The sequence below is a fragment of the Danio aesculapii genome, chromosome 5 (genome assembly GCF_903798145.1).
Source record: "Danio aesculapii chromosome 5, fDanAes4.1, whole genome shotgun sequence".
Taxonomy (NCBI): Eukaryota; Metazoa; Chordata; class Actinopteri; order Cypriniformes; family Danionidae; genus Danio; species Danio aesculapii.
In genome coordinates this window covers 61,859,557-61,883,690 of record NC_079439.1, presented here as the reverse complement: position 1 = coordinate 61,883,690, position 24,134 = coordinate 61,859,557, and the positions used below count along the sequence as shown (strand labels likewise).

At 35.0% G+C, this 24,134-nt stretch overlaps 1 protein-coding gene across 5 annotated transcripts in view; it reads right to left on the bottom strand.

Moving 5' to 3' along the window:
- The window catches only part of doc2b (double C2-like domains, beta), a 460,613-nt gene that overhangs the window by 296,826 nt on the left and 139,653 nt on the right, over positions 1-24,134 (bottom strand). For all 5 annotated transcript variants that reach the window (XM_056458622.1, XM_056458623.1, XM_056458620.1 and 2 more), the window contains 2 exons: positions 20,006-20,104; positions 19,514-19,678 (listed from right to left, as the gene is read on the bottom strand). In XM_056458622.1, the coding sequence (XP_056314597.1) occupies positions 19,514-19,678; positions 20,006-20,104 (264 nt within the window). The remainder of the gene's footprint in view (positions 1-19,513; positions 19,679-20,005; positions 20,105-24,134) is intronic.

Genomic DNA, 24,134 nt, shown 5'->3' with positions numbered 1-24,134 from the left:
ATTATCAATCTTAAACAGTGGCTTAAGTGGTGTACGAGGGTATTTTAGTTTATTTTGCAAATAATTAATATATTTCAGTTAGTTTAAAGTGACTTTTGACAGTTTAATTGCAATTTTTTAAATTTTGTTTCAGTTAAAAATGTTTTTTGACATAGTTTTAGTTGTCGTTTTAGTTTTTGTTAACTAAAATAACCTTGAGACGCACTAATGCACCACATAATCATACTATTAATCTTAAACAGTGGCTGATGTGGTGTATGAGGGTATTTCAGTGTATTTTCCTAATAATTAATATATTTAATTTAGTTTTCAATGACTTTTGTTAGTTTTGTTTAGTTTTATTGCACATTTTTTTATATTTTATTTCAGTTAACAAATGTTTTGACCAATAGTTAAAAGTCGTCGTATTAGTTTTCATTTACTAAAATAAACTTAAGACATAATGCACCATAATGTCATCCTACTACTCTTTAACAGTGTCTAAAGTGTTGTATGAGGTTATCTTAGTTTATTTTCCTAATATTAATATTTTTACGTTAGTTTTCAGTCACTTTTGTTAGTTTAATTTAGTTTTATTGCGCATTTTTTACATTATTTCAGTTAACAAATGTTTTGACCAATATTTGAGGTCGTCGTTTTAGTTTTCGTTTACTAAAATAAACTTGAGAAGACAATGTCGTCCTACTACTCTTTAACAGTGGCTAAAGTGGTGTATAAGGTTATTTTAGCTTATTTTCCTAATAATTAATATATTTACCTTAGTTTTCAGTCACTTTTGTTTTATTTCAGTTAACAAAAATGTTTTGACCAATAGCTGTTTTAGTCGTCATTTTATAAAATAATCTTGAGATGCACCAATGCACCATGAAGCGTACAATTAATCTTAAACAATGGCTGAAGTTAAGTTTGAAGGTATTTATTTTGCTAATTATTATTTTATTCCAGTCAGCTTTTTAGTCACTTTTGTTAATTTCATTTAATTTTAGTTTTATTGTGAATTTTTTGTATTTTACTTCAGTTAACGCAAATGTTTTTGACGAATAGTTTGTCTTTTATTTAGTTGTTTGTTTACTAAAATAACCTAAATTTGTACACTAATGCACCACATAGTCACACTATTAATCTTAAACAGTGGCTGAAGTGGTGTATGAGGGTATTTCAGTTTATTTTTCAGATAATTAATACGTTTCAGTTAGTTTTCAGTGACTTATTAGTTTTGTTGCAAATTTTTCAATGTCATTTAAGTTTATGAAAATGTTTTTTGACTAATAGTAGTTTCAGTCGTCGGTTTAGTTTTTGTTTACCAAAATAACCTTGAGATGCACTAATGCACCACATAGTTGTACTATTAATCTGAAAGAGTGGCATATTTCAGGTGACTCCTCCTTCAGAGACCTTTTCTCCGCTCCTAATCTCATTTAATGAGTGTTTAGGTTCAACCATCAAAGCCTGGGTGCTTTTAGCATATTTGAGCTAAACTTCCTCTCCCCCGCCGCGAGGGAAGATGACACCGGATCCACCTTCATCACCTTCTCATCCAGCATGCACGGCCCGTCTGCAGCTAATCAGAGAAGACTAGAGTCATTAATTACGGGCGCAGAACGAAACCTCCCCCATTCCCCTTCTCCCTTAACAAAATGACAGTAGTTTCCCACTGATCAGATGCTCTGCGGTTATATTAGCTGCCCGTCTAGTTATCTCCCCGTTGCGTTTGCGTAGTCTGAATGGATTGTGGGCGTTGCTGTGGGATTGTTAGCAGGGTCCTGATGAGGCCTGTCACCGCTTTGAAAGGAGGGGATGATTTAATTGATGTGATTCTGTATGCATGAATCATGTGGATGATACTCGCACAGGGGGCAGTCGGAGCAGCCTGGTTTTTGCAGGAGGATCATTCATCTTGCTTACGCTGTCATGAAGCCCCTCATTTCAGAACAGGTCAGTTCTTATCACAGTTTTGAAAAATGCAAAACAAGTAGGCGCAGAATAATTCAGTAGAGGGAGAAGCAGGGAAGAAGAAAAACTATAGACACAATGACAGAAGTTCTAATGGTTCCACTTTGAACACCATTAAAAACCATTTACAAACGATAAATTTTTAACAATAGGCAGAACATTTGAATGCTTTCTAATGTGTTCTGGGACATATTCCATTAGAATCAGAAAGCCACAGCCATATCACCCTGCAACCCAAAACCGGTTACTCACTGAAGCTAAGCAGGGCTGACCCTGGTCTGTACCTGGATGGAAAACCACATGGGAAAGCTAGGTTGCGGGGGACGCTCAATCTGTGGTCAGTGTGAGTCCTAATGCCCCAGTATAGTGAAGGGGACACTATACTGTCAGTGAGAGCCGTCTGATGATAAACCAAAGTCCTGACTCTCTGTGGTCATTAAAAATCCCATGGCACTTCTTGTAAAGAGTAGGGGTGTAACCCGGTGACCTGGCCAAATTCCCTCCATCGGCCCCCATCATGGCCTCCCAATCATCCCCATACACTGAATTGGATCTATCCCTGTCTCTCCACTCCACCTATAGCTGGTGTGTGGTGAGCACACTGGCGCCATTGCCCTGTGGCTGCTGTCACATCATCCAAGTGGATGATGCACACTGGTGGAGGTGTGGAGATACCCCCCTCATAATTATGAAGCACTTTGTAGCTATACATGGTATATGCCCTACATAACAACATAATTAGTTAATTTTAGCATGACACCAGCAGAAGGCAAACTTCAGTAAAGGCCCATGGGACTATTACATTTTCCATTAAAACTTTTTCAAGTTGTTTGATTATTTTCATAATTATTATTATTTTTGCATGGCAACTAGATACAGCATCTTATGAATATCAATAAGGGATTGTACCGCTGCTACTTACCCTTTGTCTTTTATATTAACTAAAAGTACAAAGGTTTTATTATGATGAAATTCAAAGATGCATGCAATAAAATGCACAGATAGTAAACTTATTAATTGCATTATGTAAACTACCTAATAAAAGTCTTGTCGTCGATCCCAGTTGTAAGAGCAACATATAATAACTTGACTACTGGTTGATCATTTGGAAAAGTGTCAGAAGGTAGATTTTTCTAATGAATCATCTGTTGAACTGCATCCCAATCTTTACTAATACTGCAGAAGACCTATTGGAACCCACATGATCCCAGGTTTCTCACAGATATCAGTTAACTTTGGTGGAGGAAAAATCATGGTTTGGGGATACATTCAGTATGAGGGCATGCAAGAGATCTGCAGAGTGGATGGCAACATCAACAGCCTGAGGAATTAAGACATTTGTGCAGCCCATTACATTACAAACCACAGGAGAGGGCAAATTCTTCAGCAGGATAGCGCTCCTCATACTTTAGCATCCACATTAAAGTTTCTGAAGCAAAGAAGGTCAAGGTGCTCCAGGATTGGCCAGCCCAGTCTCCAGACATGAACATTATTTAGCCTGTCTGGGGTAAGATGGAGGAGGTATTGAAGATGGATCAAAAGAATCTTGATGAACTCTGGGAATCCTGCTAGAAAGCGTTCTCTTTGCCATTCCAGATGACTTTAATAATAAGTTATTTGAGTCATTGCAGAGATGTATGAATGCAGTCCTCCAAGCTCATGGGAGTCAAACACAACATTAATGCTTTTTTCACAGCACCATGACTTTATATTCTATACTGTACACTATTTCTGTTAAGTGACAAGACTTTTGTCTAAGCAAAGTCAGACCTTACTGTCCTAATGAAATAATTAAAAATCAAGGCATGATCATGTTTTATTTTGGTAAAATAAGCGTAATCTAGAGGCCTTTGCCTTTCATATTAGCCACTTCTGATACCAAATGATCAACTAGAAGTCATGTTATTATTTGTTGTTCCTAAAACTTGGATTGGCAACAAGACTTTAATAAGGTAGTGTATATTAAATAATATATAATAAATAAATAAATATAATAGATCTTACAATATCAGAAACATTAATGAAAATATATGCTGAGATGGTAGTAAACTAATTAATATATTGTATTATATTGTATTCAATATCACATTATAGTTTTTTTTGTGAATTCCTATCACTTCATCTGTAATGTCATGCAAAAATAGACTCTTAAGTGCCGTTTGCTAGCATTGTCCAAGACAGTGCATTTTTATTTTGTTTTGTTTTATTTATTTAATTATGATATTCAATTACACTGCTTTAGTGAAAGTCATACATTTTGCAAGACACATTTACATTTTTAAACTATAATTTAATGCACAATTACAAGCCAAAAGTGTTTTCATTGTATAAAATCCAAATAAAAATGTTTAATTTGAGAGGGTCCTAATAACTTGATGAATAACGCGATGAATAATTTGAATAACTCGACTTTTACAATGATAATTGACAAATACAAAGAAGACCGGATAAATTAACAGGATATTAATTGGAAATTCCACAAACCTCATTTGTTGCAAACAATTGTTTGAAACGTTTTGGTTTAGTTTTGAAAGGTGGCCACTTTATCAGAATGAAGGAATCCATACAATATCTGTTTATGTTTTCCACAATGCAAAACAACTTCCGCAACCCATGTTTCATACAAAAAATGTATACTGTTTAACCCTTGTGTCCGAGGAAAAGGCCACATGGTGTCACTTTCTCATACATTATGACAAAATAGAAAACATAGCTGATATATACAGTAGGCTAGCACTACATGTCCAAAAACCATATCAAAGCTGATTTTAAATAGAATTTTTTTTAACACAAAAAAACAGGTCAAAAATATGATAATACGATACTTAGATTTTCATAATTCTAGCCAGTAAATATCTAGCACAATATTAATTTATTTAGTTTTTTCATTTTAGTTTTTATTTAGTACACGTGATCCAGAAGTTTTGGAGACTTTTTGTAGTATTTTAAAAATTGAGTAGGGGTCAGGGTCTTTGTTTTTTCGCACCATTCCTTATTAACAAATAAAAGCACAATACCAACACCAAGCACAATAATGATAAATATATTTGTCTACACAAATGAACAATTGACGATGATCTGCTTATTTTTAAATTATGCTTTTAATTCACCATTATCCCTTGTAACCAGCAGGTCTCCTCAATGTTCTACTACCACATCTGAACATACTCTTGACCCAGTGACGTGTAATAAATCTAATCAAACAGTAAATTTAGCAACCGTAGTTAGTTAATAAATAAATAAATAAATAAATATATATATATATATATATATATATATATATATATATGAACTAACTATGGTTGTGTGTATATATATATATATATATATATATATATATATATATATATATATATATATATATATATATATATATATATATATATATACATATATATGTATTATATATTATATACCAAGTATACTTAGTATATATATATATATATATATATATATATATATATATATATATATATATATATATATATATACTAAGGTATAAAGTTTGATGCTTTGGATCAATTAGCAACAATCAACCAACTGCTGCAGACTAAACATACTAGCAAACAAACTAGCTGAGCATTTATTGTCTAAAATAAGTTGTTTAACATTAACTTTTATGTTTGATTAATGCAATATCCTCAGAGTTGTGTTGTTAGTCTCAATATCAGCATGGCCTACAGATGAATCGCAAGCAAATTGAGACACCCTACAAGCAGATGACCTAGTTAGTGACTAACACAGATAAGGCTGGAGAAGGAGGCTCATGGCAGTGGAGGTGGGAAGCAGAAGCTTTGCAGGACAATCCCTTTGTAGAGCTTTGGAGGAATTTGGTATTACAGGAATCCAGCCATCCACAGCGATACAGCGAGAGCAGATGAGTCTGGATCAACATAGTGGATATGTGGAGTATTGCTGCTAGAGCACATCCATATACATGAACACAGTTTGAATGACAAAACAATACTTTCATAGTAAAGCACAACTGCCATGTTCACAATGAAACCATCAGTGTGCACACAAAAACGTGGCAAAAACGGCTTCTGCTGTTCTGATGTGCTGCAGATGTAAATGGCAGAAGTAGTTCCTTGTAACAATTGTGATCGATCAGACAGAAAACTATTTTGCTTCATTCCACAAATGATACACCATCAACACCTACCCAGAAAAGACTGGATGTTCAGATACACAGAGACCTGGTCAAACTTCAATAAGCTCCTTGCTTAAGACTTTCCTTTATTCCCTCTTTATGTGTAATCAGATGTTTTGCAACAAGTCTCTTGCTCATGTATTAATATTATGTCTTTTAATGCTGCTGCAATCAATGTTTAACTCTACCACAGCTAAACAAGACCATAGATAGCTTATGTTTGATGTCCCTGCAGAGCTAATTTGGTGTACATTTTATGTTAATATAGGTGCAACATATTAACATTTTAAGAAACTTAAACATTTCTGCATCAGTTTACACCCAGAATGCATATGCAAATCACCATGTTTTGGAACAAAGACTATAAAACGTGCCTCGGGGGAGTTAACTTCTCAACTCGGCTCCTGAGGGTGGGTACAAAACCATCCTTATAAAAGCTTGTGCCCAAAGCCACCACCCAGACTAGAATAGAGTCTAGAATCCAGAACAGATTAGCGATTTGTCACCGATTTTGATCCCACCCCAAAAATGATTTTAAACCCGGAAGATGAAAATTAGCTGACAAAAGCTCAAAATTATCCAGTTTTCCCCACAATTAAAGCTGACAGGTGCTAACATTGTCTTAACTGATGCTCAACACACACAAATACATTAACTTCTAAAAAAAAGGGTTTTGAACCTTTAAACTTCGATATTGTTACCATGCTTAAACATAAATGGGTTTTTATTTTTGATAGCAATAGAAGTAATTGAAGTGAATTGTCTGATCGAAAGATCGCTGGACGATTCCTGTTCAGATTTAAAGAGTTGATTAATTAATTAGTTTGAAGAGTAAATATTATTATTAAGCCCTGTTCAAATGAATCTTCAATTCACTTTGAGCTAATTCACTACAGTTAGTTAATGAAAATACAGTTGTTGTCCAGCAACACTATGCACAATGACTGTTTCCTGCTGTTTTACCAAAGGGTTAGGCTGTAATAGCAATTATGACAAATGTATGACTAAAACATGATATTGCACTCATTGCCTGTCTAAGATATTAATATAACTGGAAATAGAGCATGTCAAAATTTTGTGTTACTTTTTCCTCACAAATGAATTAAACCAATGCCCTAATATATAGCTTGTATGCACTATATTCAAGATCAAACATAATTTATAAACCACAATAAATGAATGTTAGTGAATAGAATTCATTAACTATAATTTATGAATGATGGGTCTCCAAGACAACCGTGTCTACAGAAAAACTGAGCTCAACCAAAGCCACAAACAAGATAAAGAATGCAGAAAGTCAAGTGAGTTATAGAAACTAAAGAGAAAATCACTCAAGGTTTGACAACATTGAGCAAAACAGGCTAATTTTCCAAAAAAGCCTAAATGCGATGTTTAGCCAAGCAGAAGTGAATGCTTCCCCTTCACAGTGAATTCCACTGATCATTCATCATTTGTTTAAGAAGCACTGCCAATGTGCATAGTTTGGTCTTTTGTGCATCTACACAGAAATGATATAGAGTGATGACTCTCAATTGAGCCAAGGATGATGTATCCAGATGAACGCAAGCAGCTAAATGGGAAGAAAAATTTAAAGAATCAAATGCAGAAATGTCAAGGTAGATGAAATGATGTGGCAAGTTGGTGGGTGGTGAAGAATGACTTTGGGTGTCACAAACCGAACGTCAGTGGAATCAATTAAAATCTCAATGTCAGAGGTATGTGCATTTTTCTCTGAATGCCTATATTCACACAAGCAGTGACTAAGACTGACAGCAATGTACACAAGTAGTATGTTCATTCATTCATTTTCCTTCGGCTTAGTCTCTATTACAGAGGTCACCACAGCGGAATGAACCAAGCCCAACTATTCCAGAATATATATACGCAGTGGATCCCATTCCAGCCGCAACCCAGTACTGGGAAACAACCATACACACTCATTCACAGACACACACATACACTATGGATAATTTAGTTTATTCAATTCACTTATAGCACGTCTTTGAACTGTGTGGGAAACCAGAGCACCTGGAGGAAACCCACGCAAACACGGGGAAAACATCCAAACTCCGCACAAAAACGCCAACTGGGAAATTTGTTCTATTTGTTTTATTCTAATAGAGTCTTCTAATATATAAAAGTAATGCCTTTTAAGCTTTTTTCTACTTCTTTTTGATACTTAAAATTAAGGTTCAGAATAACAAATATTTAATTTGCCATGATTTATTCCACCAAATATTGATTTCTTAACACTTAAAACATTGCAAATGCATCCGAGATTGATTGATTGATTGATTGATTCAAGTTTTTCAACAGCAGTGGTAGTAGTATTAGTAATATTTTATTAAAATCATAGTGTTTTAATTACTAATAACCTGTCAAGCATTTCATAAAAGCTCTAGAATAAAACAGCTTGGTTGACTGATGTTTTGTTAAAGTTATGACACTCACAGATACACACGTCAAAAGTATTTTGATGTTTACTAAATGAAGCCTATTTGAATACTTTTTGTATTCAACAATCAAATGATTATATGGTGCCATGGTTTTGCAATCAGTAAATGTAGTTATAATGGAAGTCAATGGGACAAAAACAGCCACCATCAGTAAATGAGGGAGAAAAAATGAAAATCTAATGCTGCACAAAAACTAACAATGCATTAAAGACAATGTTATTACTAATGTTTCACATGTCCAAGACTACTTTTTATGCTGAAAATAAGTAATTTTGTTTGTTTTTTCCACCAAATCAGTGACATCATTTATGAATTTGGCAGTCAAAGAGTTAAAATTCCGTAATTTTTGAAACAATTTAGTAGTTTTGATCAGGAATGAAGCTAATTAACAGATTTATTCAAAAACAATAAAAAAAATTAATCTGATGCATTTTTTCATCCAGAACATAAAAAGCAAAAGCGCAGAACAAACACATAGTAAATTTGTCCAAAGTGTATCATTGAGGTTTTTTTTTAAGAAATTTCTAAGTATTTTCCCAATATATGTGTCTAATTAAGATTTGTTACTAAAAATCATTCCGCTAGCAAAAACACAGAAAAAGCTATGGCCAAATTAAGACTCAAAATCACCCCAGAGTGGTGTAAATTGTACGATGTTCATTTTGTTAGCACACATTGTTATTGTTTAGGTGGATAATTAATTCATCTAAGTTAATCCACAAAAAAAAAGTTAGTTTTTATAAGTCAAAGTCTGCTTTTTGGCAGCTTGACAGTTTCAGCCATGGACAGTTTGCTATGAGGGAATGATGCGCAACTGACCACTTTATTAAGTACACCCGTTCAACTACTTATTAATGCAAAATTCAAATAAGACAATCACATGGCAGCAGCTCAACGCATTTAGGCATGTATTTGTGCTCAAAATGAACTGCTGAAGCTGAGCATCAGAACGGGGCAGAACGGGGAAGAAAGTTGGATTAGGTGCCACTGAAAAGAGGTGGACAGAATAAGTGTAGCAATTTTAATATCGCAAAAAAATCCATTTGAGCACCTCAGAAATCTCAGCCAAGAAAGAAGGTGCAAAATAGTTTAAGGGGAAATAAATACTTTAATAACAATATGTAATATTTATGCACCCCCTTGAAGTGATTTTGCGTTATATAAGAAAATATTGGATTTCATAATAGGAGCCAAAAAGGATTGTGATAAGTGGTAGAGACTGGAATGTCCGTCTTACTCCAAAACAGTGCTATCTGTCTTAACCCCTTTAGATTATTGCAATTCCTTTATTTTTTTAAATCCAATCCTACTTCATCTCCAAATGGTTTAAAATATTTCTCTAAAGTGGCTTCTGTTCAACTCTAGAATTATTTATAAAAATGTAATCTGTGTATAAGTCATTACATAACCTATCGCCACCATATCTTGCTGAAGGGATCTCTTTGTTTAAACCAAATATCTATGTATAAACCAAATAAACTCTCCAAGACCAAGTGAAACGGATTTGGCCAATCAGACACATAATTATTTTGCTTTATTCAACAAATAAAGCACCGTCAACCTCTCCCATCCAGAAATAGAGCAATGATCAGTGTGTAATACGACTCCAAAGGTATTAAAGACACAGAAATGAATGTGCTGCTTGGAATGGGCACAGACATGGTCAAGCTCCTAAACAATTTGCTTAAAGGTGCACTCACACTCACACGTTTGTCCCTCCTCCAGTCTCCCCCGAAGGCCCGCACTCACATTACATTCGGGCCTGAGCACGCTTACGTCATCGATGATGCGCTGTTCAGTAAGAAGTGCTCTCCCTCAGCACAGTGGAGATTTCTTTATATTGTTAAATCATTTTAGTCGTTTGGGATGCAGTGACATGCAGTCAAATATTGCACCGAACAGATCAGCCACTTTTAATGTTGTTCATAAACAATCATAACGTCATCGTGCTGCAGGAATTAGGAAGTTTGCTAACGGTGCAGCTGTCGTGCAGTGAGGGGTTTGGTCTTTAATAATCTAGGACAGTTTGCATTCATTGAACAGTAACAATGATTAATAAACACATATAAAACTGTCCCCTAAAAGTCACGTCTAGTCTTCAGTTTCGGGCTCAGGCGCGCTTTGCACTTACACTACAATCGTACCGCGCCAAAGCCCAAGTGAACTGCGCTCTGGCACACTTCTTCCAACCTGGCCAGGGCTGGCCAACTGAACCGTGCCTGAGCCCAATTTAGAGCACTCACACTTCTCAAACTATCCGGGAAACGGGCCTGAGCACGGTTCGGATAGCATAGTGTGAGTACGCCCTAAGACTTATGCTTCTTATCATGTAATGCTTTATTCCCTCTTTGAGTGTAATCAGATGTTTTGCAACAAGTCTCTTACTCATGTATTAATATCATGGTTTTAATACTCCTGCAATCAATGTTTAAACCACAGCTAATCAAGACCTTAGATGGTTCATGGTTGATGTCCCTGCAGAGCTAATTTGGTGTACTTAATGACTGTTTACATTTTATGTTAATACTTGTGCACCATATCAACATTTTAAGAAACTTTAAACATTTATTCATCAGCATTCACCCAGAATGCATATCCAAATCACCAAGCTTCTCAACAAAGGTCCATAAAACTTACTTTGGCAAGGTAACTTTGTCAACTCAGCTCTTAAGGGTGTTAAAACACCATTCTTATAAAAACTGACAATCAAGACCACCCCCGAGGACAGAGCCCAGAGAGATAGTTCTTCAGTTGCAGCTCAGGACAGCTCATTCTTCTTCAGGTCCAGCGAGCAGACGTAGACCTCGGTAAGATGGGATAACAGCACAGCCAAACGTTCCCATTTCCGATACTTTTCTTTCTTTCCTTTCCGTCGAGTGTCTAGTTAAATTTAGTGCGTCACAAAACCAGAAGTCAACACGACTTTTAGTTTTTGCCACCACAAACTGAAACTCCAGACTCCACTCCAAGTCTCGCAAGGACAAAGCCAACCACCAGTGAACCCATGTGGGAAACCAGCTCAACTGAGGGATTTCTTCACATCACAAAAGGAACGCAAGTAACGCCTCCAGACCATACTGAACTGTTGTAAATTATATGTAACAAAAGTTTTGCTGCAGATAACAAGCTTTAAAGTGCATCTATAGTGCCAAGTGCAGTTTTATTAAACAAAGGGATGGTGATACAGACAATGGTCAAAAGGAGACAGCAGCAACAGGGGTAATCCATAAAGCTAAAAGTCAGGGCAGGCAGAAAACACTCAATAAATCCAATAACAATTCAAGATCAAAACAGGAAACGGAAAACGCTTGGAATTGCACACTGTAACAGATGAACAAGACAGAGCCCAGATGAGAGAGTGAATGGAGCTTATATTGTGAGTAATGAGTGTAGATGATCTGCAGCGGTGTGTGTGTGTGTGTGTGTGTGTAATTGACAGAGTTCAGATTGAAATCAGCTGTAGATGGTTGATTAGCACAATGAGTAGTGGGACGTGTAGTCCAGGTGAATGGCTGGTGGAGTTTGCAAGTGGCTGGAGTGCCTCTAGTGAGTCTTGTGTAATTGTAACAGTGTTGTGGTTCACCATTATACACTGTAAAAAATCTTATGTGCTATTTACAAAAAAAAATTGTGGTAACACTATTGCACGTATTATTTTTAAGTAAATTTCAAGACTTGATTTTTTTAGCAAAAACCACTTGAATGAATCATGTGAAAATTACTAAATGTTTTGAGTGATAAATGAAGATTTTAATATTATTAGCGGAATGTGCTTTTATAATTTAAGCAAATCCACCACCATTTACTCATATTTATTTTTTTTAACAAAAACCACTTGAAAGAATCATGTGAAAATTACTAGTTTTTTTAAGTGATAGATGATGATTTTAATATTATTAGTGGAATGTGCTTTTATATTATATGCAAATAAATCACCATTTACTCAAATTTATTACTGAAAATTACTCATTCATAAAATGTAAAATATATAATGTATAATGAAAAACATACACAATACATTTAGGCCAAATATCATTTTATTACATGTTACACTGATAACAAAATGGTACAATATGTTAAACAAATCTATATAAAATTTACAGCAATGCTAATCTCTGATAAAAATTCCTTTATCCATGTCATGGAAAAAACTGACCTGTCAACTTTCCTTTGTAGGAATAGTCACATTTTAGACAATATTTGACAGAATTTGTGTATTGCAAACTTATTATTCGTTTCTTTGTAAGTGATTTTAATTTGTGGAATATTTGTATAAATCCAGTTCAGCGATTCTAGATTTTCCAGGCTAGCCATGACTCACTTATCCTCCAAGACAATGCAGAAGTCCTCATGGTTGGTCATCCCTCTGACAGACAGAAATTCTCTGTGCATTCCCACACTGTAAAATAAACATTTACGTTTATTATATTGAAATTATGCAGTTGTACATTTCAAATGTTTAAGGTTTACTAAAACACATTAAGGAAATATATTAATGAAATAAATCATTTCTTTTTATATCTGTGAACAGTAATTCTTCATAATGTTTGAGTATTTTGACTTATAATGGACAGGGTGTTTAAATGTATACTAGTGTACAGACATTTATAAAAACATACCATGTTTATACAAGGAATAGTGCATTCAACAGTGTAATGCTTGAGCTATATATTTTTTTGTAAGCATGCAAAAATATAAAATGCAGTTTTCGGAAGATCATAAATATCTGAAACAGTTTGAGACACTTACATTGCACTACTGGATGAGCTCTTCCTCTTATTCATACAGATAGACCAGCAACAGAGGACGACATCTCTCGTTTCATCCCTGATTTAATGTGAGGTCTGATGCAAAAAAGTGTAGAAATTAGTAATAATAATAATAATAATAATAACAATAATAATAATAATAATAATACACAAATAACATTATTAAAAATACCTGATGTATGGCACCCATTCTCTTTAGCAAAATCTGCCTCAATAAACTGCTCCTCTTTAGTGGGAAAACACTGCGAAAGTTTTCTTCATTAAACTGAAAAATGAAGCAAACAAATATTAGTATTTATGTACAGTATTATATATAAACAGTTCATTACATTACATCAGCAATGCAGTAAAAGGAACCTTATGAAATGGAAAAGCACTAGCTGTACATAAACCCCATTGAATAGCTAGCTAACTTAGCTTAGCTTAGCTTTACCACTTAACAAGCTCACTGTTGTTCGTCTGCTTAACTGTTGCCTGATCATTGCTGTTAAATATTACGATGCAAATAATTTGTTCAACTTCATTATATAATTCAGAATGAACATTGAAGCAAATCAATTTCAAATAGGAATGGGTGGTTAAAAATACCCGTGTATCCCTATATACATCATATGGCAAAAACTAAGCTCCTGAACAAGTTTGAACAGCATGTGTCTTTCCTGAAAGAGCTTAGGCTATTTAAGACAATAAAATGATAAACTGTTAATGCTTACCTCTTAACATGCTCGCTGTTGATCTGCTCCTTCAAAATGTCGTCTGATCACTGCCGTTGTTGAGATTCAAATGCAAACATCTCAATCAAATCCACATAATTGAGTGAATTTTCTTAAAATAAACGTGAAGCCATCTTTCCTCAATTTTATTAGCTTAACTGGTTTCTCAAATTAAGCTTAGTAATTGCACTAGTTTGCTTAAAAAAATAAGTAAAATTAAAATCTTAGTTATATTAGCGAAATCTTCTTAATATTTTATAATAAATCCAGAATATCAATTTTTTAAAGAAAATATGCTCATTATTTTTAATGACCTCATAAATTTTTTTAATGAAAATTACAAGCCTCAGGATTCATTTTTTACAGTGTATGTATCTTGTTCCTCGTACAGTATTCATATTTATAATTTTTTTATTCATCACGGACAGTTGAGTACACAAATACGGGTAATCTTTTTTGAGTATGAACACTGCATAACACTGCCACTTCGCTGTTATAGCCTACTAAAAAGCCTACTAAAACAATGCCAGCTGTATGTATCCGCATGACTAGCAGGTATATAAGGTTTCCATCCCATGCAGTTGACCATCCAAACATTAAAGCACAATTTGGAGCAATCGCTGGTTTTCCCAAAGTATTTGAAGCGACCGACTGCACGCACATTGCTATAAAGGCGCCATCTGAAGACGAATTTGCATCCGTAAATCTGAAACATTTCCATATAATAAATATGCAAATGCGTATGCGCTTAACATAACACACACACTTATTAATTATTCCTACTTGTCTTCCTAGTGATGAAGAGAAGGCAAAATCTGATATGTGGTGGAAAAAAAAAAAAAGATCAAGTTGATCAGACGCTGGATTCAAACCGGGTTCATGATCGATCGTGTCAAAACATGATGCCATGCGCTTTACGAGCTACGTCACTCACGCTGCTCTTTGCTGCTCTCCTTAGTTGTGTTGTCTCTGTCAATCAAACGATGATGGGCGGGAATCACTCAACTAGCTCATTCCAACAAGGTGTGCTGTTTGCACTTAGCCTAAATAGACACTACAAAATTTTACACCTTTACATGGGACCATTTCTTTTTTAATTCACTCACAGTGCGATTATCGCGTTAATCGCGTCAGCTAAACTCTCCCACTCTATTTTTTTTCTTTTGGTATTAATTCCGGAGGACAAACTTGCAATTAACAGTTTTTCTCCGGTCTACCTCCAAAGGGGAGCACCTCCAATTAACATTCTGTGAAGTTTCGCTTTTTGCTTGCTTTTGCCATTGCTTTTTCATTTGGTTTTGCCAAAGTAGAGTCATTACTATATTTACACGGGGGAGGAGGCAGGGAAGGGTTTTTCGCTTGTGCACGTGTGCACTCAGTTTCACGTTAATTCGGATGTACAAAGAGAATATGCGTGGGATTCTGCGTACGCAATGTTTCATCCATCTGAATTTTTTACTGCGTACGCACATTAACAGCTTTTGCCGTATGCAATGTTTTAGTATGAATTCAACGCAAGTCTTTGAAAATGAGGTCCCATGTCTTTCAATCAGCTTGTCATCTGAATCAGGTGTGTTTGGTTAAGGACACATGGAGGCATCCTCTAGGAACGTGGTTGAGAAACACTGCTCTAGGGGAAGCTTATGTAATAGAAGTCACACTAGTGCCACCTAATGGTGCAACTTGGCACCTTCTTACATCTGTATTAAACAAATTGTTATATTAACTTAAGTCAAATATGCTGGGCATATTGTATTTAGTGGTAAAGGGGCTCAAAATGGCTCTTTTGGTCATAAAAGTTTCCAGCTGATTTGAAGATTGATCAACGTAGATGACTGAAAACACCTCAATCACTTCACTCAGAGAGAATTATTATTTTTGCTTTTAGAGCAACTGCTTTAGAGTTTTGAAGCAGAGAAACTAGTTCATAATTTGACTTCAGTCAGTGCTTTGACAAAAGGCCCAAAAATACTAAAATCTCTATACTATGTTCTCTACAAGACTACAATTAAAGGACTCCCAGCTAAAAGACAAATAATAACAGAAAATTACAGCAACGCCACCTTAACTACCTGGGCCCATCGCTATAATGGTAAAAGGCTTTAATTTGTTTCTTTTATGTTGTGCAATGACATTTGAAAGTTTTATCATTTACATGGAGGGCAGGAAGATAAACCGCCTCATGCTAAGCTTGCAGAAGCCTGTGAAGAGGCAACAGAGAGGAGAGTTCTTATCTCTGAAAGTGAGCGGTGCAAATTGAAGAGCGCTCGAGCAAGTCCTACAATATCATTGGAATAATGAGGGCTATTTGTTTTTCTGAAAGTGGGATTTTAAGTTGCTTTAGAGAAGGGAGATAGAGAACAGAGATAGTGAGGTGGACAATGAAAGCAGCTAATTGTGACACGCGTGATGTTCCCTCAGCTAAATTAAGACTCTTCACAAACAAACAGGACACAGATCAGAGCTGAAAACACAATGTTATTTGTGGCCAAATAACAGCATAAAAATATATGGGGTTACACTTCATAATAACTGCACACTATAAATTATTTAGTAAGCATTAGTAAATAGTTAACTCATCATTTGTTACCCATTATTAAACAGTCTAAAATACAGCTATAAATGTTCTATTCTCGAGTAATACCTAGTTACCTAGAGTTTTGCGCACTCATCTATATTTGTGCTTTGCAAATCCCTTTTAAAATGACAATTACCCACAAACACTGGATCTAAGAAGTGTTATTACATCTTAAACTCGAGCACCTTAAATACACCATCAGAGCCTCTACAAAAAAGTTTCTATGGCTGCATTTACACTGCAGATCTTGACGGTCAATTCCGATTTTGTGACTATCCGATTGTTTTGATGACTTGCTTACATCATCTTTTAAAAGTGACTCGTATCTGATTGCCTGCATTTACACTGCATACTGCAAAGGTGCAATGAGCAGGGAAAAAAAAAAAAAAAAAAAAGAGCGGGCGCTGACTGACAGCTGATAATAAAAAAGTATCATTCCTGTATTTAAATCTGTTTGCAGGGTTTCATTTTAAAAATTTATTTTTGACAAGTTGTTTTAATATAGTTTATGACAGAAAATGTGTTCTTATTTGGCCATCTTCTTTTAATCTAGGCCTTTTTAAACCAGTAGGCATGATAATAAAACGTCCATGCTGTGATTTATGAATGTGATGTATACCACAGTTTTATATTAGTGGTAACACTTTATAATAACGACACACTATGAATCATTTATTAAGCATTAGCATTCTAGTGAATTCATTATTTGTTGAGCATTAAGTCTACATTAATAAACATTAATAAGCAGTTTATAACTGCAGCTACAAATGCTGTATTCTTGATTTAAAACCACATTTATAATGTGCTTAATAATTGTACTTTCATACTTTAATGATTTCTTTTTCATGACTAAATTCAGTATTGCATTATTTACAAACCATTTGTATTTAAGAGTAGTTGAAGGTTTTTAAGATCATTCAGAATGAGTTAGTAAATGATTAATAAACTATTGAAATCAACATTTATATATCTTATTATTCAGGCATATAGTAACGGTTACTATGTATGTTATTAAATGCTTTATTAACTCAACTTCTTGCTGTTTTGTGACCTAATCTAAAGTGAGGACTATTTATGCTTTATAAATCCCTTATAAATGACAAATAAAGGCTTGGTATCAAATGAACAATAATCTTTGCAATCTTAACTTAAGACGTAAAATTACTGTGAAGTTTAAACATTGCTGAATAACAGGAGTGTCAAAATATAACATAAAATTAGATAAAACAGCAATGTAAAAATTTAACAATATAATAAGATGCAATGTTTAAACTGCACAGTTGTTTTATTTTAGATAAGGTTGCAAAAAATTATTTGTCATTTTGTACAGTTTCATTTGTGGATCTTCAAATGAATAGAAATTAATAAAGTCATTTATGTTTTTTTCCCTGTTTAGAATTTAACTGACCCTTTAATTGTTATTTATAAAAGATTTATAAAGCATAAATAGTCGTCACTTTATATTAGGTCACAAAACTGGACGAAATTGAGCTAATAAAGCATTTATTAACACACGAATTAATTATTAGTATATGCCAGAATTACAAGATATATGAATGTTAATTTGAATAGTTAATTAATCATTAACTTATTCTGCATGATTTTAACTATGCTTAAATAACTGGTTTGTAATAATGCAATACTTCATTTAGTAATGAAAAATAAATCAAAGTATGAAAGTACAATTATTAAGTACATTATAAATGTGGTTATAAGTCAAGAATACAGCATTTGTAGCTGCAGTTATAAACTGCTTATTAACGTTTATTAATGTAGAGTTAATGCTTAACAGATAATAAATTCACAATTTGCTAATGCTTAATAAACGGTTCATAGTGTGTAGTTATCATAAAGTGTTGTTTTTTTTCTTCTTACATGTGCAATGGCCATATGCGATCTGTGCCTTATGACAGAAAAAAAGATCGGAATTGAGTCACTTGAACCTTGCAGTGTAAATGCAGCCTATGAGGTTTGGCAGCCTTTTCTATCCTACATTGAATGCTCAGGGGTTACTATATCCTAAGTGAAAGTTTACCCCAATTTCCCAATTGAATCCCCCCCTTCCTCTTTCTTTATGGGGTGTAAGTATATTTGTAGCTATGCACTGTGTTATTTTGTCGTTCAATATGTGTGTTGTGGGAAAATTGAATACTAATAAAAATCAATAAAACAAAAATACTTGAATAATAATAAAATTTAAATAAAAAGCTCAGTTATGTTCCGAACAGGAAAAGGAAATAAACGTCAGAGTGATTCAGCACAAAAGAAATTCACTTCAACATATAAAAATGAACAACTTGGAAAAAAATGTAAAAAAAAAATCAATTTAATCAATAAAAATAAAATTACTGTACAGTTTAAAAGATGCTGAATAACAGGTGTGAAAATACTGCATTATTTTATGAAACAACAATTTAAAAATATAACAATATAATTAAAAGTTATTTAGTGGTACTGTACAGTTATTTACTTTCAATTTATTCATTCATTTTAGTACTGTAAATGATCCATTTCCATTTTTGAACCTATCACTGGTTAGTACATAGTAAACAAAATCATTACATCAATGGGGTTCTTCAAAAAAAACTAAACATGTGGTTATACCAAACCAAACATGTGGTTATACCTGTGGCTATATGGTTACACCTTAACCATATTGTGGGCAGAAATCTGTACCCAAAAGTGAAAGCTAAATCTGAAAATGAAAAATAAAACTTTTGGGAATTTGTCCAATTGTAGAAATGGTATACATGCAACCTAACTTATAGGTACAAGAAAGTGAACATAGGTAAATATTAAGTAAAGGTAAGTTGTAGTAATTAGGACAAGCTGCAAATAAAACAATCCCTATTTAGAAAGCCAAGTAAACAAGTAGAGAACATATGGGCACTCACTCAGTAACGTTCGGCTATGGTTAATGACCTCGTCCTCCAGACCAGGGTTAAAACTGCTGCTGCTTCGCTCACTGACCAAACAGGATGGACTTTCAATATGAATGCTGCCTCGAGTTGGACTGGTAAAGCTGGACTGGGGTGTCTGAACTTGGCCTCCACTCGATTCTGAATGCACAAAAATGTTTAAAAAAAAAATGAAAAGATTTTGATCAACGTTTTTTTGGGAAACCTATAAGGTAACAGTTATTATATTTGTACAACCCATACACTAGTATCTAAAAATGTACTAATTTGTTCAAAAGTGTTTGTTTTTTGTTCAGAAACAAGCTTATATTGTGCATCAAGTTGCACATACAGATAATTCTGAGCTTTAGGGGGATGTGTGTATTTTATGTGGACTATGGTAGACTGACCGAAGGAGTTGTATAAGTTTTGTAAGAGTTTGTGAGGGTGGGAATGTTTGTCAGTATTTGACTATGAACTGTGCATTACCAGAATCTCTTCTTTGATCGGTCTCTGAAGCGAAGGTCTTTCTGTCACTGCTGCATTCGCTGAGCTCAGCATCACTGCCATCACTTTCACTCAAGTAAACTTTGGAGAGAGAGAAAATGAGAGAGACAGAAAGACAAAGAATGAGACCATGATTAGAATGAGATAGACAGTTGATATAGCATAACACATACCCTTGTGTAAGCACATAAATACTCAAAGATGTGTATGAAGACAATTGACTTGACATGTGTATGACTTGACAATTCATTGCAAAGATCATTACTTGATTTATATTTGAATAAAAGCCTAAATTAAATTGTACAACTTTACTGTAGGCGGCACGATGGCTCAGTGGTTAGAACTGTCACCTCACAGCAAGAAGGTTGCTGGTTCGAATCCTGGCTGGACCAGTTGGCATTCCTGTGTGAAGTTTGCATGTTCTCATCATGTTTGCGAGAACATTGAGTGTGTGTGAATGATTGTTTATGGGTGTTTCCCAATACTGGTTTGCGGTTGGAAGGGGCTACATTGCGTAAAGCATATGCTGAAATATTTGGTGGTTCATTCTGCTATGGCGACCTCTACAATAGGGAAGATTAATGATTTAATGAACTTTACAGTAAATTTCAGTTCAACTCAGTAAAGCTTTTGTTTGGTTCATGGTATTTTTCCTCAAATAAAGGTTTTGGAAATTGAGAGTTTATAAAAGGATGCAATAGATTCATTCAAATAGAAATTCAAAGTACAGTATGATGCATTTCTGTTAAGCTTGATTTTATTTTATTTTTTACTGAGCCAGTTCATTCAAGCGAAACATTTTAACAGTTACTTTACAACATTGTCTAAAGAATGTGTGATAATGTTCCTAAAGACAAACACAAACAAAATCATATTTGGATACTGTAGCGTAATGCTGTTTATTACTTTTCATTCAAGTTAACCTGTTAGCCAGCACTCAAATAATCACACGCAAGTCACATCGTAAACAATCTAAACAACAGGTCTCTGAAAAAAACGATGACAAACAAGTGAACAACCATTCACAATTCAACAATATTGTGTCCATGGACTTAATGTGTTAGATGTGATGTTCTTTGGACTCTTACCTTTCAAAATGACCCATGAGGTACAGCAATGAATGCATGCGTGTCTTGTTATTACAACGATATTCGCTAAATATCTAATAAGCGTTTTCTTACACAAATTCAACAAATACATTCTTTATAACTTCCTATTGAAAAAGCTACAATGGCTGCTTGAGGGTTATAGCTTTAGACTGATGTATAGTTTGTCAAGATTACTCATGCTCCTTTTGATGTAATCTATTTGTAAACGCTGAAATGTGCAAAAACAGTACCCCAGTGCGTCCACGTCCTGACGCCGGCTAGGAGGATAATAATGTTTGTCACCACTGTTTAATTGAGTGATCCCACATGCCAAATAACAAATGACTGAGTACTGATAGCAAGGACAGAAAAAAGCATTTTCTCTCAAGCCAATACATTCTTAAAGAGCCTTAGCATAGCACTTCATATTTAATAACATATCTTCAAGGACAGGTACTATAAAACACACAGCTATGATAAACTTTATAAACCATTAGATGGAATTCAACACTCCTATTGCTTTAGATCTGGTAGTTCTAATGCTGGGAAAAATGCACTGATCAAACAGCTTGTAATTCCATTAACTTCCATTAAGTAATTCCATTGACTTCTTATCCTCACTGCAAAAAACCCCGAGAGTAAAACCTCGAGAGTAACTAGGCTCTGTTGGGCACGTCTATTATTCTTCTGGCCAAACTTCCTGTGTGGAGCTTCAGTCTAGGTGCCAGAGGCTGGAGAAGTCCATCGTAGAGAAACTGCAGGTGTGATTAGGTCACCTGTGGAGGGTCAGGTTGGCCCAAACGATCAATGCAACTTAGTAACTGTGATATACAAATTTCCCATCCGACAGTGACATCATTTACTTGTCTTGACCCAGAGATGTGTGCCATTTCAAGGGTGGCCAAACTTAAAAGTAAAATGATTCTGGGTAATAGCTGATCTTCAAAATTGTATGTAAAGAAAGCTACTTTCAATTACCTTTATATCCTGTGGTCGTGCTGGGATAAGATGGGCATGTTCCTTCAATCTCGTTAGAAAAAGAAAGGACTGCCACAACATGAGCAATCGATTTTCAAAATTTGACAGAGTCAGAACAAACACCCAACACAGAAAACTCTTACACATAAACTGAGGAGACTGTAAACCCTCAAACTCCTATAACTACAACCAGTGTTTCTGCAGGTTTCCCCAAGACAAGGCTTTTAAGACCTTTAAGACCATGAAGAATGAAATTTCAGACTTATATAGGGATAAATGCATTTTTTTTAGTGGCTGAGCAGAAAAAAACGCTAAACTTAGCCACATATTTGAAATAATGCTTCAAAACAAGCATACCTTATGACGAGTTCAGATGGCACAATTTTCAAAGAAGTCGTGTCACAGATGTGTTCACACTGCATGACTATCTGGGGTAGCATTCCGTCACTGCTGTGTTTACACTGCAAGATCGATCGATCAACTTTGCCTCAGTCCACAAATTACATCTCACAACCAAACACACACGTGTAGTACATCTTCTATTGAGTACATAATGAGAAAGAAGCCTTTAGAGGGGTAGAAAATGTACTTTTTTTGCTCACCTGGCCTTTGAATGGAATCAGCACCTTCTCAACTTTTTTTTCTTTTTCGACCTGGTTGTGATATTGCTCAGATGACATGTCAAACAGAAATGAGTGCTCCTGCCAAATTTCCACTAGTTTTTCCTCCATTTCTTGGGTCCGAATAGACCAAAAAGAAGCCAGTTTAACTTCTCCCGCTATCTCCCGCTAGCCTGCAAATACCCATACTAGTGAATGCTGCTGTCTGATTGGCTGGAGGTAATCAATGTTAATATCAATCAGAACACATTTCACACGGCATGATTTGAATCACCGACAGCTCCAGATATTTAGCACGCCAAATATCTGACGCGTGTCTGCGACTTATTGGCGATTCTCTCAGATCGCATCTTTGATTTTTCACACTGTGTGATTGTTACTCATGTGAACAAGCACCGATTTGCCTGTGATTTCAGGCATTTGTTTGCGATTTCTCAAAACTCGTCAGCGAGTCAAAATCGGGGCTAAAATCATAAGGTCTAAACTCGACACTAGTTGTATACATATGTTGTTGTTTTTTTAAAGTTAAATGTATGCACAACAGACTGTTATAATATTAGTTTTGAGATGTAGTGTTGGTTACTGAATGCGTGTTTGGGTAGCCTCATATAAAAGAAAATTCAGATCCTGTTTAAAATGATTTAAGACCTGCAAGACAATATTTCAGTGAATATAAGACTTTTTAAGGGCCTACAATTTTGTTTTTGAAATGTAAGACTTTAAGACCCAGCGGACACCCTGACAACACCAGGAGAACATCATCCAAGTGAAAGACTAAACATTCCTCTGAACATCCAAGCTACAAAATGGCTCGGGGGCAGTGCAAGAAGATAAATAGGAAAATAAAAAGCACAACAGAAGACAATGCAGAGAGAGATAGTGACAAAAAAAAGTGTACTTCTAAAATAATATCATTCATTTTTTCAGTCCACTGTATCTCCTTTTATTTTCAGAGCAGATGCAGGTAAAGAAACTGTGAGGAACTTTAAGAGGATTCAAATGGACGTGGAATTTTGACAGTCTTTCCAAAGCCTTCATCATCCCAGCAGCACGCGCTTGCCCCCGATCAGCAGCTTGAGCCCAAGCTGAAAATTAATATTTTTTTTATCGGAGAGAGAAAAGGCAAGCTTCGGATCAGCACCGTTCTGCCTTCCAATTTGCTGCACCCCATCTGCCATGGTTTCAATCAGAGGAAGGAAGATGGAGGTACAGTGCTGTGGAGTGTGTGAGTGAGAGAAAAAGAGAGAGAGAGAGAAGAGCCTGGACTCCTGTCACAGACTTTCTCTATACCACCCGTAGGACACCACCCGTCCCTCCAATCTGGCTTGATGAATTCAGCAAATTCTGTCGTCATGCTGAATCACTGTTACACATACAAACACACATCGGTTGATTTGCTCTGACGCATCAACCATCAAGACAGTT